Raw genomic sequence first — 15,054 nt, forward strand, 5'->3', positions numbered from 1 at the left:
TATATGAAGATGAAGATGCACACAGTGACACACATGTGCAATCAAACATTCAGAAATTGGCACATCTGACTTGATTGTAGATGTCTGCACAGATGCTGCAGTTTAGGAAGACCAACATGTCTAAGAGAATGTAAGAACAAAAAGACAATGAATAGGTACTTTAATTAAACAACATGAGTATAAAGCTGAAACAGTAAGCCAATAATCAAGTATTTTGACAACAGATTAATTAATTCAAGTTATTTTTCAAGCAAAAATACTAAACATTTTCTGGTTCCAGCTTCTCAATTGTAAGAATGTGCTAATAAATTGAATGTCTTTTGAGTTTTTCTACCATTTTAAAGACCGAACGATTACGATTACTCTATTCCTCAAGAAATAAATGGAAAATTAAGTCAATCATTACCTGCAACATAAATGAGTAGGTTGTGCCTGTCTTTAAATATTCTTGTATAATTATATATGTATAACAGTTAGTGTTAAACAAGTGATATATGTCTGACACATCTGCTCGTATATACTTGCATGGATGTGGGTTAGAGAAGAGAGGGCACAGCTGTCATTTACGTTTCTGTAGTTCACTCTGGTGACAGAGAATGGTAGTCATTTAATGGGATTATTCTCCCTCAATGGACTCTACTCAACACACACACACACACACACACACACACACACACACACACACACACACACACACACACACACACACACACACACACACACACACACACACACACACACACCAGAGCAGATGGCTGTGGTGGTAAACAGTGACTGATGTGAAAGCGTTATAAAGAGCAGAGTCTGTTCATTGATATTGACAGGCTGGGCAGCAGGTTCACTAGAACTGACCTTTGGTGGTGTTGGAGATCAAAGTTTGAACAAACAGCCTGAGCTTGAGCCAAGAAGTCACCAACTGACTGAAGTACCCTCAACTTTATGAAACAGGGATTAGCACGAAACAATCTGGAGATACTGCAGTGAGATTTATTGCTACATTTGACAAAAAATGTATCGGAACAAATAATTGCAACACAGCACAATCATCAATGAAATGTCTAAAGAAAACCGAAGATGCTGCGCGGATGTGGAGGTGATCCAATTATTAACTCATTATTTAATATTGAGGTCTATAAACTAGCTAACTCTTGAATAAAGGCTAAAACGTATTATTAGAATCGTCTTATCTGATTTTGTATTATTGGCACAATGAATATTTGTTTAAAAGCTTTGAAAAGACACCAAGAAGGTTTGTACATAACTATCTTAATTTATACATTTCTAATGAATGCTTGAGTCAATCAGTATTACTTTCAAACAAAATGAAATCTATTACTAAACTATTCTGCAGTGAAGGCATCAAAGCAACACAAAAAATTAAAGATTAAACAGAGTAAGTGGTGACTGCGACTGGTCAGCACTGTTGCTACATGGTCAGCATGGTGATGGGGAGGGTGATAGCCACTCACAGTATTTCCTCTCAGGAAGGGTGGACACTTTGGACTGACAATATCCCTCTCTCTATCTGTCTGTGTGTGCGTGTACGTGTGTGTCATGGAATTCTAGGAATTAACACACTGATCCTATCAAGAGCCCGAAGAACACACATACGCACATAGATACATTCTGCAATAATCACACGCGGGTTATGACATCTGTTGAATTGACATACATACACACACACAGCTGAGCACACAGGAACATTGTAGATGTCTGTGTTTCTTAATTCCTTCAGGCTTAACGAATAGACAGCTGGCGATAGAAATGCTGGGATGAAGAATAGATATTAATGCTTTTATTCACAAATGAAAGATAAAAAAATAGATATGGAAAGTTATTAATGATTATAAGAATGATTCTGCCCTCAAAAGTGTAAAAGGTTTAGCACACACTGCACTCTGATAATATGTTTGGGCCTTAATAGACTCACCTGAGACCAATCAACCGACTGACATCTAAAGCCAATACATCAATGCAACTGATTGCTTCTCTTCTTCCCCAACCCTTGGTGGTTAAACTGTTCATTTATTTCCAGGCCGAATGACCTTAATGTGATGAACCAATCTACTGTAAATCCAGCTTTTTTAAGCCTGGTCTGTAGTGCACTAAATCTCCTCTAATCTTGATCTTAATCTATATGTGTAGAGCTATTTATAGCTTGGGATTGCCTGCACTATACTGTACATGTGCTCATGTGAATGTGTTTGTATAATACTTCCATCTATATACATTTAGATGGTGTCGTATGAGGGAGGAAAGGGGTTAAAAAGGTCATTTTGTCAGGGGTGAATAAGTCGAGATGTTTTAAGATATACATCAGATGAAGAGGATTATGTATGACATTGTATGTGAGTGTGTTGTACAGCTTTATGTCTAGAGTGATGAAGTATATAGAGGATTGTAAATGACAGAATAATGTTACTTGATAGATGCTCCCCATCTGTCTACTCTCTGGTGACATAACGGACCAAAAAGAAATCGGGTCGCACAGCGAAAAAACTGGCATACTAAAAATTTTGTCTAGATTACACATACTGTGATCTAAGTTACACTAACGATGAATGAGAAGCAGACTGTGATGTTTAATTGAGTGGTAACTAACAGCATCAATGGGTCTTTGTTAAGATATTGATCTGAACTAAGAGTGCCCCATGAATGAAGTGCTGAGGTCAATTTGATTGGAACCAGAGTGGCCTATTAGTCAATCAATGTCTCTGTCACACACACACATCCCATCACGCCTCCTCCACCTTCTCTCTAGCAGTTACATAATATTTTCAATAAAGTCGGATTTTAATTGTAATTCCTTCCTTTTGCCCCTCCTATCTCCAGGCTAAAACTCTTCGTAAGTTGATTCAGCAGACGTTTAAGCAGGTCGCCAATCTCAACGACGAGCAGTGCATCCTGAAGTTCTTGGAGATACTCGCACCAATCTACCGCTATGACAAAGAGTGCTTCAAATGTGCCCTCGGGGTACGTTTCTTGCCTCCACTCCACTGTGTCCTAATGCACTCTTGTGTTTGTTGTGTTATGTTGACCCCTTTTGGTCACACCAGGTCTTGCATGTATGCTCCAACTCGCTTCCTCTTTTAAAATGTGTCTCTACTCTTCTCTCTAACAGTCCAGCTGGGTGATCCAGGTCGAGTTAGCTATCGGGCCAGAGGAAGGGATCAGCTACCTCACTGACAAGGGATCCACGGTGAGCTTCTACCAATACCACATCCTTTAACGAAGCCATGTTTTAAAAGGCTTTATTAATGGCCTCTGCTTGTATTGCTCTGTTCCCAAGAAAATCTTATTCCTATTTCTTTGTTTCTCTTTCTGTCTCTAGCCAACCCATCTAGCTAACTTTAACCAAGTTGGGTCCATCCAGTACTCGGCTATGGAGGAGAAGGACAGGAAAGGGATGCTACAGCTCAACGTAGCCGGAGCTCCTGAGGTACTACGACCCTGTTTGTCTCTTTGTCTAGATGTAGTAATTTTCTCAGCAGGTACATTTTGTTTTAAAGCATACCATAGATACCTGATTTCCATTTATATGTAGTTCCATTACTGTTTGGTATTATGGTAAAAACACATAAAAGCTGCCTTTATGGTATACACACTTTCCCTTAACCTGTCTCAGATTCAGGCAGCAATTTCTATCTTTCCCAAGAATAATTTCAACAAGAGAAAGAGGGCCTTGTGTGATGTTTATGTACAAAAACACCTTTAGTTCAGTTGTGTTTTTCCACTCTAAAGCAACTGACTGTATGGAGAGAACAATATCATGGAAGTGGGCGATAGGTTAATATAAAAACGTATGTTCAGTCTCACAGACAATTCTGTGACGATTGAAGCTGTCTGCATTGGACTCTCTTCTTTTTATGCTTATGTTGATCTCTACTTAGCTTATGGTTGTGGAGGGAAAAAAATGAGGTCCATCAAGTTTTGTCACTCTCTAAAGGCAGTTTGATTGCCTATCATGGTGCATAGACATGTGTGTCTGTGTGTGTGTGTGTGTGTGTGTGTGTGTGTGTGTGCGTGTGCGTGACTGAGACGGATACAGAGATTATCTAATGGCTTTCCGTGTATAGATTTCACATAATGGTTCTGCTCACAGCAGAAAGGGTTTCGTAACACCCACTGCCGTACGAGTGGAGTCTTTCTGTTTTATAGGCTTTTATAGTATTGGATTTACTTACACACATACACCACACACATGCACGCACACACACACACACATCACAAACACCACACACACACAATACTGTGAGACAGAGGAGTTTTCCCCTGACATAAGGAGCAGCTGGAAACCCCCACTGTGCCGTAATGTGTGTGTGTGTCTTTAGAGATAATGGTTCTTTGTAACAGGCCTGCTACTTTGTGTTTCTGATCGTGCATTCGTGTGTATGTGTATGTGTATGCGCAGCCTCTCACAGTTACAACAGCATCACTGACCATGGCGGAGAACTTGGCCGACTTGATTGACGGTTACTGTCGCCTCGTCTCCATGGAAACTCATTCCTTCATCGTCAGAGTTCAGAAAGGTATGAAACCATACAACCCACCGTTTCTTATACGTGTTTTGTGCTTCACATCATTCATCCTGATGATGTGTGTTATTGTCCTCTAGAGGGAGAGAGAGCGCTGCCTTCCATCCCAAAGTAAGTACCTGTTTCATTCTTTGTATTTGTTACAGTAGAATTAACACTTCTGAAGTTTATGAACTGTTAGTCAGTAAATCTGTAATCCGTCTCTCACTTATGACAGTTAAAGTTTGCCATGCTCCCGGACTTATAATTCTGCTCATATGATCACATGTGCTTCTCCTCAGTACCTTGAAATGCTTTACTCCCATGTTGTCCTGAAAATAAAAGAGGCAGTAAATAAGTCACAGGGACTTTCAGAGCAGCATCAATTTTAACGATGGTTAGACATGATCAGCTCTTAGAGAATTTCTTGTTTATACAATATTATCTATCAGTGCCAGTGACCTTTAGTTCCTGTTTCACAGTTTAAGGCATTTTGACGTCTTTTTCTGACGTTTTAAAAACTGAACAATTAAACGGCTTATTGTAAAAATATCGACAGAATAAGCTATGATAACATTGATCATCATTTGTAGTCCAGTTGTCTTACATTGAGATGGTAGTTCAATGTGTCCATAGATAAACTGCCTCAAAACGGTTTTCAAGTATTTACCCATAATTCAACCTGCATCTTTTTCTCTTAGAAGAAAAATAGAAAAACTAGGACAACCTAATACAAATCCCTTTTCTGTCTTTTTAAGGGTTCTCTGCAGGGTCTTTAAAAAAGATCCTCAGAGGAAACCTTTTATTTTATTTTTGCAACGTGGAGTTCATTGCGTTTGTTTATCTGTGACCGTAAGAAGCCTGGAGCAGTTCAATCAAATCAAAATTCAAACACCACCATTTTGCTTACTTTTGGTCATTTCAACTCAAATCTCTCCCTCTTTTTTCTCCTCCCTCCCTCTGTCCCTGGTCAAATAAGGAGATAAGTTTAGGAGCCAAATATTTTCCACTTAGGGTTTTTAAACACTCGGGTAGTCCCCTCCTCTTTCTCTCGGTCTCTCACTCTAAAAGTTTCTCATTGCTCACTGTCTCTCTCTCTCTCTCTCTTTTTCTCTGCCGGTTGTGGTCTCTGTGATGTAAAGATCGTAGTAGAGCTCAGATGACACAGACAGAGCAACCACAGGAAATGTAGCGAGGCTTAGTTTACAGACGCAGTTACAACAGGCTACTCTTTCAATGAGACCTGACTTTAAAAAATCACTATTGTGAGTGTTCAGATTTAACCCAGGTATGTTTGTTTTGTCATATCTGAGTGTTAACCACAATGTTGTGTCATTGCTGCTAATGTGTTGTTTTCTCCTCTTCTCTAGAGTGTCTAATAATGAGAAAAAGCTAGAAGCAGTCAGGAGTGGAGTAAGAGCGATCTCCGTCTCAGGTAAGATAGAAATCATGCACTCACTCGCAAATCGACTGGTTTATGAGTGATGTCTCTCTTTGCTCGCTGTCTTTCTGTCAGTCTTTCCATTCCCTCCAACATCTGTTTTTTCTTTCTCATTGTTTTCCTCTCTGTCGGGACTACCGCTCCCTCTCTCTCTCATCCCGTCCTCTCTGTTCCTGCTTTCATATGTTTACTTCCTCCTCTCCCTCACATCTCTCCGTCTGTACTCACATCCATTCACTCTGGGTTTTGTTTTTTGTTTTTCCTCTCACACTCTCTGGTCCTCTTTCCTGCCTGATTGGCTGCAGACCTAGTGACATCGATGCCTCCTAAGCCAACCAAGGCACGGCGTTTCCTCCTCCCCTTTGTCTTCTGTTCAGATTCGCCGCCCAATGGTATCCTCGGCTCTCGTTGGACAGTTAGTGGAGGAGCGTGTCCGCAAAATTGTGATGTGGCGGAAACAAAATGCTTGATTTGATGATCACAGAGGGTGAACAAAAATGGCTCAGTTACTTACTGATGAAATCTGAAATAATATTGCACAATGTTAAAAGTATTATTTCAGGGTTTTACTACTGAGTGATGGTTGTAATTTGGTCCCAGAAAGGTTAAAGTTCAAAGTTTTGTCAGCTATTTTTGGATTGTTCCCTTTTTTTTTTAGCATTAATTGAAATGATTTTATGGATTAATCACTTTTATCTGCTGCATCACAATTTGTCTAATTTTAAGAGGCCCTCTTCTACTATACTGTCTTTGCCTGGTTGCTTTGACTAATTCAGTATTACACACACACACACAGACACACACACTTCAACCACAGTAACTGCTTGTGTGTGGCTGCTTATAACCAAAGCCAGTGCTCTTTAAATAAGACTGGGAACCAAATGGAAAAGACTGAATTGTGCAGTACATTCTGACTGAGAGATAGCTCCATAAAACCAAAGGCTTCTGTGTGTTTATAGTTTGGTCTTTTCAGTTTCTATTTATGAGAGTACCTGCTGACAAAATCTAACTTTCATTCAACAAAACTTGACTGGAAGGAGTCGATGCTAAAATACAGAGTGAAACAGTTCTCTTGAGTCTCAACTAAGCGCATGCTTTACTGTTGAGGTCACAGTTTGGTTATTTTATGGTAGTTAATTCAAAGGGGCAGAGCTTAATTAGTAGCAGGGCGGCCAAGTTTTTCAATTTTTTAAGGTCTGAAATCAACCACCAACTATCTGCCCTGTCAAAGAAGAAGAGTACCAGCTCAGGGGTTTAGTCCTGTAGCTTGGAAAAATCAGCTCCTTTATTGAAATGGTATTGAAAATGAAAGAATCTTATTTTAGTGTACAAATGTGTCCTGGTGGAGGTGATTGTTCAGAACATGTCCTTACGTCTTCATCAGTGTGAGCTACTTCATCAGTAGCTCACAGGACTGCTCAGAGAAAGTCATGGATCTGGACAGCAGCTGGTTTGTTCAAACTTTAACAAATGATTCAAACGTTTTCTGCTGGAGACTCCAAACATGACACGCAAGCAGGGTGGACATGCTTCTTTTAGACATTTTACTGCGAGCTCCTGCTTGACGGTTGAGCCCGTAATAATAGATTTATTTGTAAAGCCTTTTTAAAACACAAAGATAACAAAGTGCTAATGGATTAAAATAAGAAAGCTTTAACAATAAGTATGACACTGCATCCAGGAAGGAGTTCAGCTTAGCTCAGTAGAGGTGCTCGTTGGCAGATTTTGTTCCCTGCAGACAAAGCTAGGCTAACTGTTTGTCACCATTTCAACTGGCTGCATGCTGTATATTTACTATACAGCATGAAAGTGATGTTGACCTTCTCATCTTAGTCTTGGTAAGAAGGCGAATAAGTGTATATCCTTCAACTTTTCCTTTTTAAACTGGAGGGATGAGGTTTTTTCCTACGTGTTTGGGTTAAGATTCTTCAGAGACCATCACAGTAATCCAGTCTATAGTTCAACTGCCTCAGAGAATAAAATCTGCCTTTTTTCTAGATTTGGGTGAAACTTTCATCAAGCAACGAGTGTTCACCCTGCTCACTGTTTACATTACACCCACATGTTAAACTCCTCAGCCTGCTAACCATACATTAACTGTCCAACTCAAGTTTTTACAGCTTGACACAGACATCATACTTCATTGAAACCATGCTGGCATTTCTTGCATTAATACATTTCACTTACATATGTGTGCACACTGCACAGCGTTATTAAAAGTTGTTCACTCTGCCTTTTCTACTGGAGATATTTTTGATCTTAACTAACTTTAACCACAAGCGTTTGGCTTTGCAGATCCTGCTACATCTCCCATGTTGTTTCAAGGCTTTTCATGCTCTAACCGCTTTCTTCTCTCTCCCTCTTTTTCTCCACTCTGCCTCCCGCTTTTCTCTCTCTCCTCGCTGCTTTCTCTCTCTCTCTCTCCCTTCTCCTCTGCCGTCCCGTTTCCTGCATGCTCTCCTGGACCCTGCAGAAGATCTTAGCGGGGATGGTAAAGTTTTTGCTGTTGTTTATCAATCTCTCTGTTGTTCTGTCTTTGTAGTTCCTCACTCCACCAACACACTGCAGCCTCCTGGGAAAGGGTAGCGTGTGTGTTGGTGTGTGGGTCGATGTTTATATGTGCATTCCTACGTCTTTAAAAATGGCGCTGTGTGTTTATGTGCTGTATCGTGTACATATACTGTTTCTTTTGGTGATTGTTTCTCATGCTTCAGTGATTGGAAACATGAATAGATCAACAGTAGCCGGAGCGGTTTTATTATTTTAGTCTCGTTTTTGATTTTAAGATGTTCGTGTGTTTGTGCCTTTCCACTAAATTTTGAAATATGTCTGCTTTTAACCACAAAAACAGCACAAAAAATGCAGAATTTGGAAATTAAGTGGTATTTTTCTTTAAGGGAACTACTCCAAACTTCTCTCTCTCTCTCTCCACACACACACGCAACATCACGCACACGTGTACTCGCATACACTCATGCACACACGAACACTGCGAACACTCTGAGTGAAGTTGGGAGAGGTTTGCTGGATTCAAGAGCGGGTGCATTCCTGGCTATAATGGGCTAACTAGATCACACACACACATTCAAACACACACATTATCCCTCCACTGAAAGCAGAAAGAGTTATACCAGTCAAACTTAGAACAAACCGCATGGGAGCGAATATGCAGCAAATAAAAACAATCGACTTCACAGAACAAATTTACGAATGTGTATTAAAAAATCACGTGTGGGAACGCTGATTAACCAGGCTGGATAAAACTAAAAGAAAAGGAGTAAAGTGGTTTTTGTGTTTTATCGTATAAACCATGACAAAACCACCGTTTTGCTGAAATGCAATGTTGTTTTATGATGAGTTTATCTAATAAAACACATTTAGCAGCAGCGTAAGCAGAGCTGTTGCTCTTATTCCAGCTCATATGGAGATATTTTTAGAGGCACATTAAAGTCTTTCCTTTCCTCTCATGCGGAACATAAATCATGCACAGCGATGGCATAGCAAAAGCAAAAGTCATGCCTGTTTGATTAAAACCTGAAACATTTTCCGACCTCTTCTCCTGCCCTGTTGTACTGCTAAAGGAATGGTAGTAATACAAGTATAAGTACAAAGCCTTTAGTATTTCATTCATCCTATCCCTAAAGGTTGAGTGTGTAGGATTCAGGTGGATCTACTGCCATGTTTTCTTTAGTGTAATATCACCTGAAACTGTGTTTTTGTTACCGTACAACGAGCCTTTCATATCTACAGAGGGGAGCAGCTCCCTAGAGTTGCACCGCCATTTTTCTACAGTAGCCCTGAATGGACAAACCAAACACTGGCTCTAGAGACTGTCTTTCGTGTTTGTCGTGTTTTTAGTGGCCGCTGTTGTTTCTCCTTTATTTTTGAAAGTGAAGAGTGAATGGAGGGGTATTTAGTTGGTTGTAATCTGCAATCTCACCCCTAGACACCACTAAATCCTACACACTGGACCTTTTAAAGGGAATAGTTTGACACTTATTTGCTTCCTTGTAATACCTCTCGCATGGCTGTCCATTTAAACATATAGCTGGAGCCAGCAGCTGGTTAGCTTAACTTAGCATAAAGACTGGAAACGGGGATTCGGCTGACATGGCTCTGTCTGAAGAATAAACAAACTATATATGTTACTCAGTGAACTTCAGAAGTGCTACCAGGCCTGCAGACTGTGACCATTTAGTAGCATTTTGCAACCAGTTTTGGCGACAGTGCGACTACATTTTAAAACTAGGAGCACATGTGCGACAATTTATATATCTAACACTTGGTAAGAAAGCAAATGTAGTTCCCAAAACTATTTCTCTCAGCAGTAAAAACACTTTTACTTTTCCTTAATAACCACCCAGCATTATCATTTAGCTTTTATTTTAGCCTGCTTTATATTAACAACTAAATGGCTAACCAGTAGTGTTTTCTCCAGCTTATTATACATGGCTGACTTCCTTGGGAAAAGCAACCACAGGCTTGTGAAAAAAGGATTTCTGATAAGTTTAGGGACACGTTCCCACAGAGCCTGATAAATCCTGAGCAGAGCTGCGAGGGTAGCGTTCAGGACAGCAGATGTTTGACTCTTGTTTCCAACAGCTGAGTCTGCACGCTGATTTTATTTTAAACACCGCCATCTGGTTGGGACAGACTTGGTCCATCTTTTCCTTTTCTTTTCCCCCGCTGGCTCTCTCCTCTCCCCGTCTCTCGCTTGCCTATCTGTGTGATTCTGCACAGATTTGATCCTAAACGCTACCATCTGCTTACATGACAGCCACTATTTCTCTCTCTCTCTTCCTCTCCCACTCTCTTACTCCTGCATCCCTTCCGACTCTTTCCTGTTCTACCTTTTATTTTCTACTCGTCTCACTTGAACTCTCTCCTCTTCTCTTTTTCTTTCCTTCTTCTCCTCCACCACCACAACAGTAACTCCCTGCAGCCAGCTGCTCTCACACAGACAGATATGCACAACACATGCTCAGCTGACACTCTCCGCCAAGTGTGTGTGTGTATGTGTGTGTGTGTGTGTGTGTGTGTGTGCAGAGAGAGAGGGAGAGAGGAGCTACGTGGGTGTTGCTTTGCGCAGGAGTTGTCGAAACTCAAGAGTTTAGCTTCACGCTTTATTTCTTTTGGTGCAGCTTTGTTTCTTTTCTGCACACGTGTTTTGTTGGTATCAGTGGACGCACGGTGAACTTGTGCTTGATTTTCCCTTTGTGTGTAATTTTAGACTTTGGTTCCTGTGTGTGTGTGTTTTTTACTCTCTCTTTCTCCCTCCTCACCTTTTGTGTGTTTCTAATGTTACAGAGACTGATGACTATGCCGAGATAGTTGATGAAGAGGACACATACACCATGCCCTCCAGTAAGTAATTTTTCAATCATTCATTCTTCTCTTTTGCCAATAACATCTGCAAACTTAAAGTAGCTTCTGTTGCACCGCGGCAAGAGAACCATATAACAACTGTTTCAGTGTTATTCTTCTGTCAAAGCCTGACCTTCTCAGTAGCTGAGTGTGGTGTGAATCTTCTCCAAGAAACACACTCGCACAAGGAACATCAGAGAAGCTGCATTAAACCGCATTTGGTTTAGGTAGCGGCTAATCAAATTCAGGCCGGTTTTGTACAAACAGCTGAAGGCCAGAGAGGCTATAGCTCATACTGTGTGACTCCGGCTGGTCGGACTCACATTACATCTGTCAAATTCATTCATATGTTAGTAAGAAGAAAAAAAAACTGAATGTGCTGCTCTGTACCAATACATTTGATGTGGATGTTACGGTCAGTACAAAGTACTCATGTATTTGATTACGTGGTCAAGTTTGAAACTGGACTGTGTTCTCCTTTTCCTCCCACAGTCTTTTTCTATCTTTCCCTGTCTGGCTTTATTTGTTTGTCTCTTTCACTTTGCTTTTTTGGTCTTCTTCTTTCTGCGACTTCCTCTCAACAGACATATTTTCCAAGTCTGAGTTTGTGTGCGTGTTCGTGTCATAACTGTCTACGCTGTTTAAAATGAAGCTGTATAACGGTAATAGCTTTAAAGCAAACCCTACATTTTTAACCAGTGGCAGAGCAAGCTTAGTTTTTTTATTCAGTAACTTGCTTGTTAACGAAGCTTCAGAGTGAAATGGGTCTGTGAGTGTGTGTGTGAGTGTGTGTGTGTATGTGTGTGTGTTTGTTAGTGTGTTATCTGAGTTATTTTCAATCTTAAAGCAGCTCTCTGGCTCTCTCCCTCTCTTCATCTCTCGTTCTTCCTCTTTCTCCCATCGCCAACACAGTGAGCTATGGAGTAGTTGAAGGTAAAACTCCCTGTCTCTCTCTCTCTTCTTCTGTTCCCCCAAAGATTTTACATTTTTGTTGATATTTTTCTTTGCCAGGCATGGTTGCAGGGAAAGATCCCGCACGTTACTTTGCTGATTAAAAGCTAACATTGAGTTACATTAATAACACGATCGATTTTGTGGCTTTTTTGAAAAGTTAGGGAACACAGGGGCCTCATAACAGAAAAATGTTCTATCATAGGCAACATAAGTTTCAAAGATATGAAAAATTCTAGGACTGAAAACTCATTCGTCAATCGGCACTCGTCCCGTCATGCCTGTCTTTGGGTTTAGAATGTACACAAGACTGCCTGTATCATGACAACAGGCTAACATCAGCGTTAGCTTCTCTAATATGCTAATATCAATATTAGCTTCTCCAACAAGCTAACATCAGTGTTAGCTACTCCAACAGGCTGAAGTCAATATAAGCTTCTCCAATATGCTAACATCAATATTAGCTTCTCCAACAGGCTAACATTGATGTTAGCTTCTCCAACAGGCTAACGTCAATATAAGTTTCTCTAATATGCTAACATCAATATTATCTTCTCCAACATGCTAACATCAGTGTTAGCTCCTCCAACTGGCTGAAGTCAATATTAACATCTTCAACAGGCTAACATCAGTGTTAGTTTCTCCAAAAGGCTAAATTCCTATCCTAAGAGAAAGAAGAATGATCTAAATAAAGTTTTGAACCATGTTTTTATAATACCAAAAATCCAAAATGTGCTCCTAAATTGAGTTAAGATAGGATTTCAGACTAGAAAGTTTCTGTAATGAGGCCCAGATATCTTCACCATTCGTAGCTGGCAAAGAAAAATACAAAGTGCCTTATATCCAGATTGTTGTTGACTTGTGGTTGTTGGTGTTTTGTAGAATGCAGTTTATTCGGGTCTGTTGTTGGAAATGAAAGGGAGGGCCAATCCATAAACAATGCAACATGTTTCTTCATTAACGATTGAATCAGAATCCTCTGCAGCTAAACAATCTAACAGTGTTTGCGTTGTTTATTGGCTCGGTTCTCATTTCACCATCATGTTGGTTATGAGATTTTTATTTCTTAATCACGATGTATTATCATGGTCGTATTTCATTTGTGGTCTCTTTTTGGTTGAAGCAATTATTAGTTTCCTGCTGCGTGGATTAAATGCAGTACATTTCCTTGTAGTGGAATGTGTTTTGGTTACGCTGTCAGAATTTGTGATTTTACTGTTTATCTGTTGGTTGAGTCAAACATTCGATCTATGTTCAGCCCAGCAGAAAAGTAAACCTTTACAGGATTAGTTCCTGATGGTCAGTGTCCTACATAAATCTCTTGAACTCAGCATTTAGTCTATTTTTTACTGCAGTTGGTTGGCAGCTGACATTAATGCACTTCTGAGGAAATGACCTTTTCAACAAGGCGGAAATATTGATAACACGTAAATGTCAATGTAAAATGTCAAAGCATGTGGATGTCAGTTGCAGAAACAACTGCTCACTGAATATAAAAGATTACTGTGAGTACACAGTGATTCTTCTTAAATCAAGTTTTTTATCAAATAGGCTCTTGATGTTTACATGCACAGAGCACTCCAGGGTTTTATCTCAATTAATGACCTTAATCAGAGCAGCTCGTTTATATGTTTCCCTGTATCCCCCTTTGTGTCAGGAATGATAATAGACTGTGGTGTGCATGTAAACAGATTTTTATGGTCCTTACATTTTGCTGTCAGATGTGTTTGCTGTATGTTGGTGTCTTGTATATTTGTGTGTGTGCATGTTAAAGTAGAGGTGTCAGGGGGAAGGTGATATAATATAATATGTATGTACAAACCTGGCTTAAATTGTATTTTTGTATGTTGTTAATGGTTTGTTTCAGTCTAATCTGATTTGCCAATGGGTGCGGTTTACCAAAAGGACGATAATTTGACTGCCCGAAAAGTTAAAAATAATTTCCAAGTGTCTTAAAAGTATCTTTTATGTGCTTTTCTGTGATTAAAGCAATCACCTGATACCATCTAAATTGTCTTGTCCTGGTAAGCCCTATCCAATTTGGTCCGAGGCATGTCAAATGTGATGGGGTACAGTCTTTCCAGTGTATGAAGAACAGCAGGTAAATGAGCATACCTCACTCTTTCCACTTGTTTCTGTCTTTTCGTTTCTCTTCCTCTCTCTCAGCGCGGGATTATGAGATCCAGAGGGACCGGATAGAGTTGGGCCGCTGCATAGGAGAGGGCCAGTTTGGAGATGTACACCAAGGAGTCTACAACAGCCCGGTATGTCAAAATACACACAAATAAGTTTTAAAGAAATGGGATACAAGATGGTCGTCACTTTTAAGTCACAGAAAACTAAAGTGACTCTGATATCTGCTAATTTGACTTGCTGTGTGTTCTGCAGGACAAACCAGCTCTGCATGTCGCCATTAAGACCTGCAAGAACTGTACGTCAGACAGCGTCAGAGAAAAGTTCCTACAAGAAGCATGTAAGACCACACTGTCTTGTTTTGTGTCTGTTAACTTGACATATTAGCAAACCGTGACTCACATGACGAGTGTGTTGACGAGTGTGTGTTTGTTTCCCTCACAGTGACGATGCGTCAGTTCGACCACCCTCACATCGTTAAGCTGATCGGAGTGATCACAGAAAACCCAGTGTGGATCATCATGGATCTGTGTACTCTCGGAGAGGTAGGAATGAGGCTGCGGGGTTTGAGTGTGTGTCACTTCTTGTTAGTATACAAACGAAACCGTTGAGTGTAGGTCATGACGGTAAAATGTGTCTCTGTCATGACCT

At 40.2% G+C, this 15,054-nt stretch overlaps 1 protein-coding gene across 2 annotated transcripts in view; it reads left to right on the forward strand.

The window, feature by feature from the left end:
* LOC140993987 (focal adhesion kinase 1-like) overlaps positions 1-15,054 on the forward strand; it is a 62,333-nt gene that overhangs the window by 31,241 nt on the left and 16,038 nt on the right. For both annotated transcript variants that reach the window (XM_073463554.1, XM_073463553.1), the window contains 11 exons: positions 2,833-2,973; positions 3,122-3,199; positions 3,332-3,439; positions 4,412-4,529; positions 4,616-4,646; positions 5,885-5,949; positions 8,429-8,446; positions 11,263-11,319; positions 14,437-14,534; positions 14,659-14,743; positions 14,848-14,948. In XM_073463554.1, coding sequence (XP_073319655.1) covers positions 2,833-2,973; positions 3,122-3,199; positions 3,332-3,439; positions 4,412-4,529; positions 4,616-4,646; positions 5,885-5,949; positions 8,429-8,446; positions 11,263-11,319; positions 14,437-14,534; positions 14,659-14,743; positions 14,848-14,948 — 900 coding nt within the window. The remainder of the gene's footprint in view (positions 1-2,832; positions 2,974-3,121; positions 3,200-3,331; positions 3,440-4,411; positions 4,530-4,615; positions 4,647-5,884; positions 5,950-8,428; positions 8,447-11,262; positions 11,320-14,436; positions 14,535-14,658; positions 14,744-14,847; positions 14,949-15,054) is intronic.

This window comes from Pagrus major, chromosome 3 (genome assembly GCF_040436345.1).
Source record: "Pagrus major chromosome 3, Pma_NU_1.0".
Classification (NCBI taxonomy): Eukaryota; Metazoa; Chordata; class Actinopteri; order Spariformes; family Sparidae; genus Pagrus; species Pagrus major.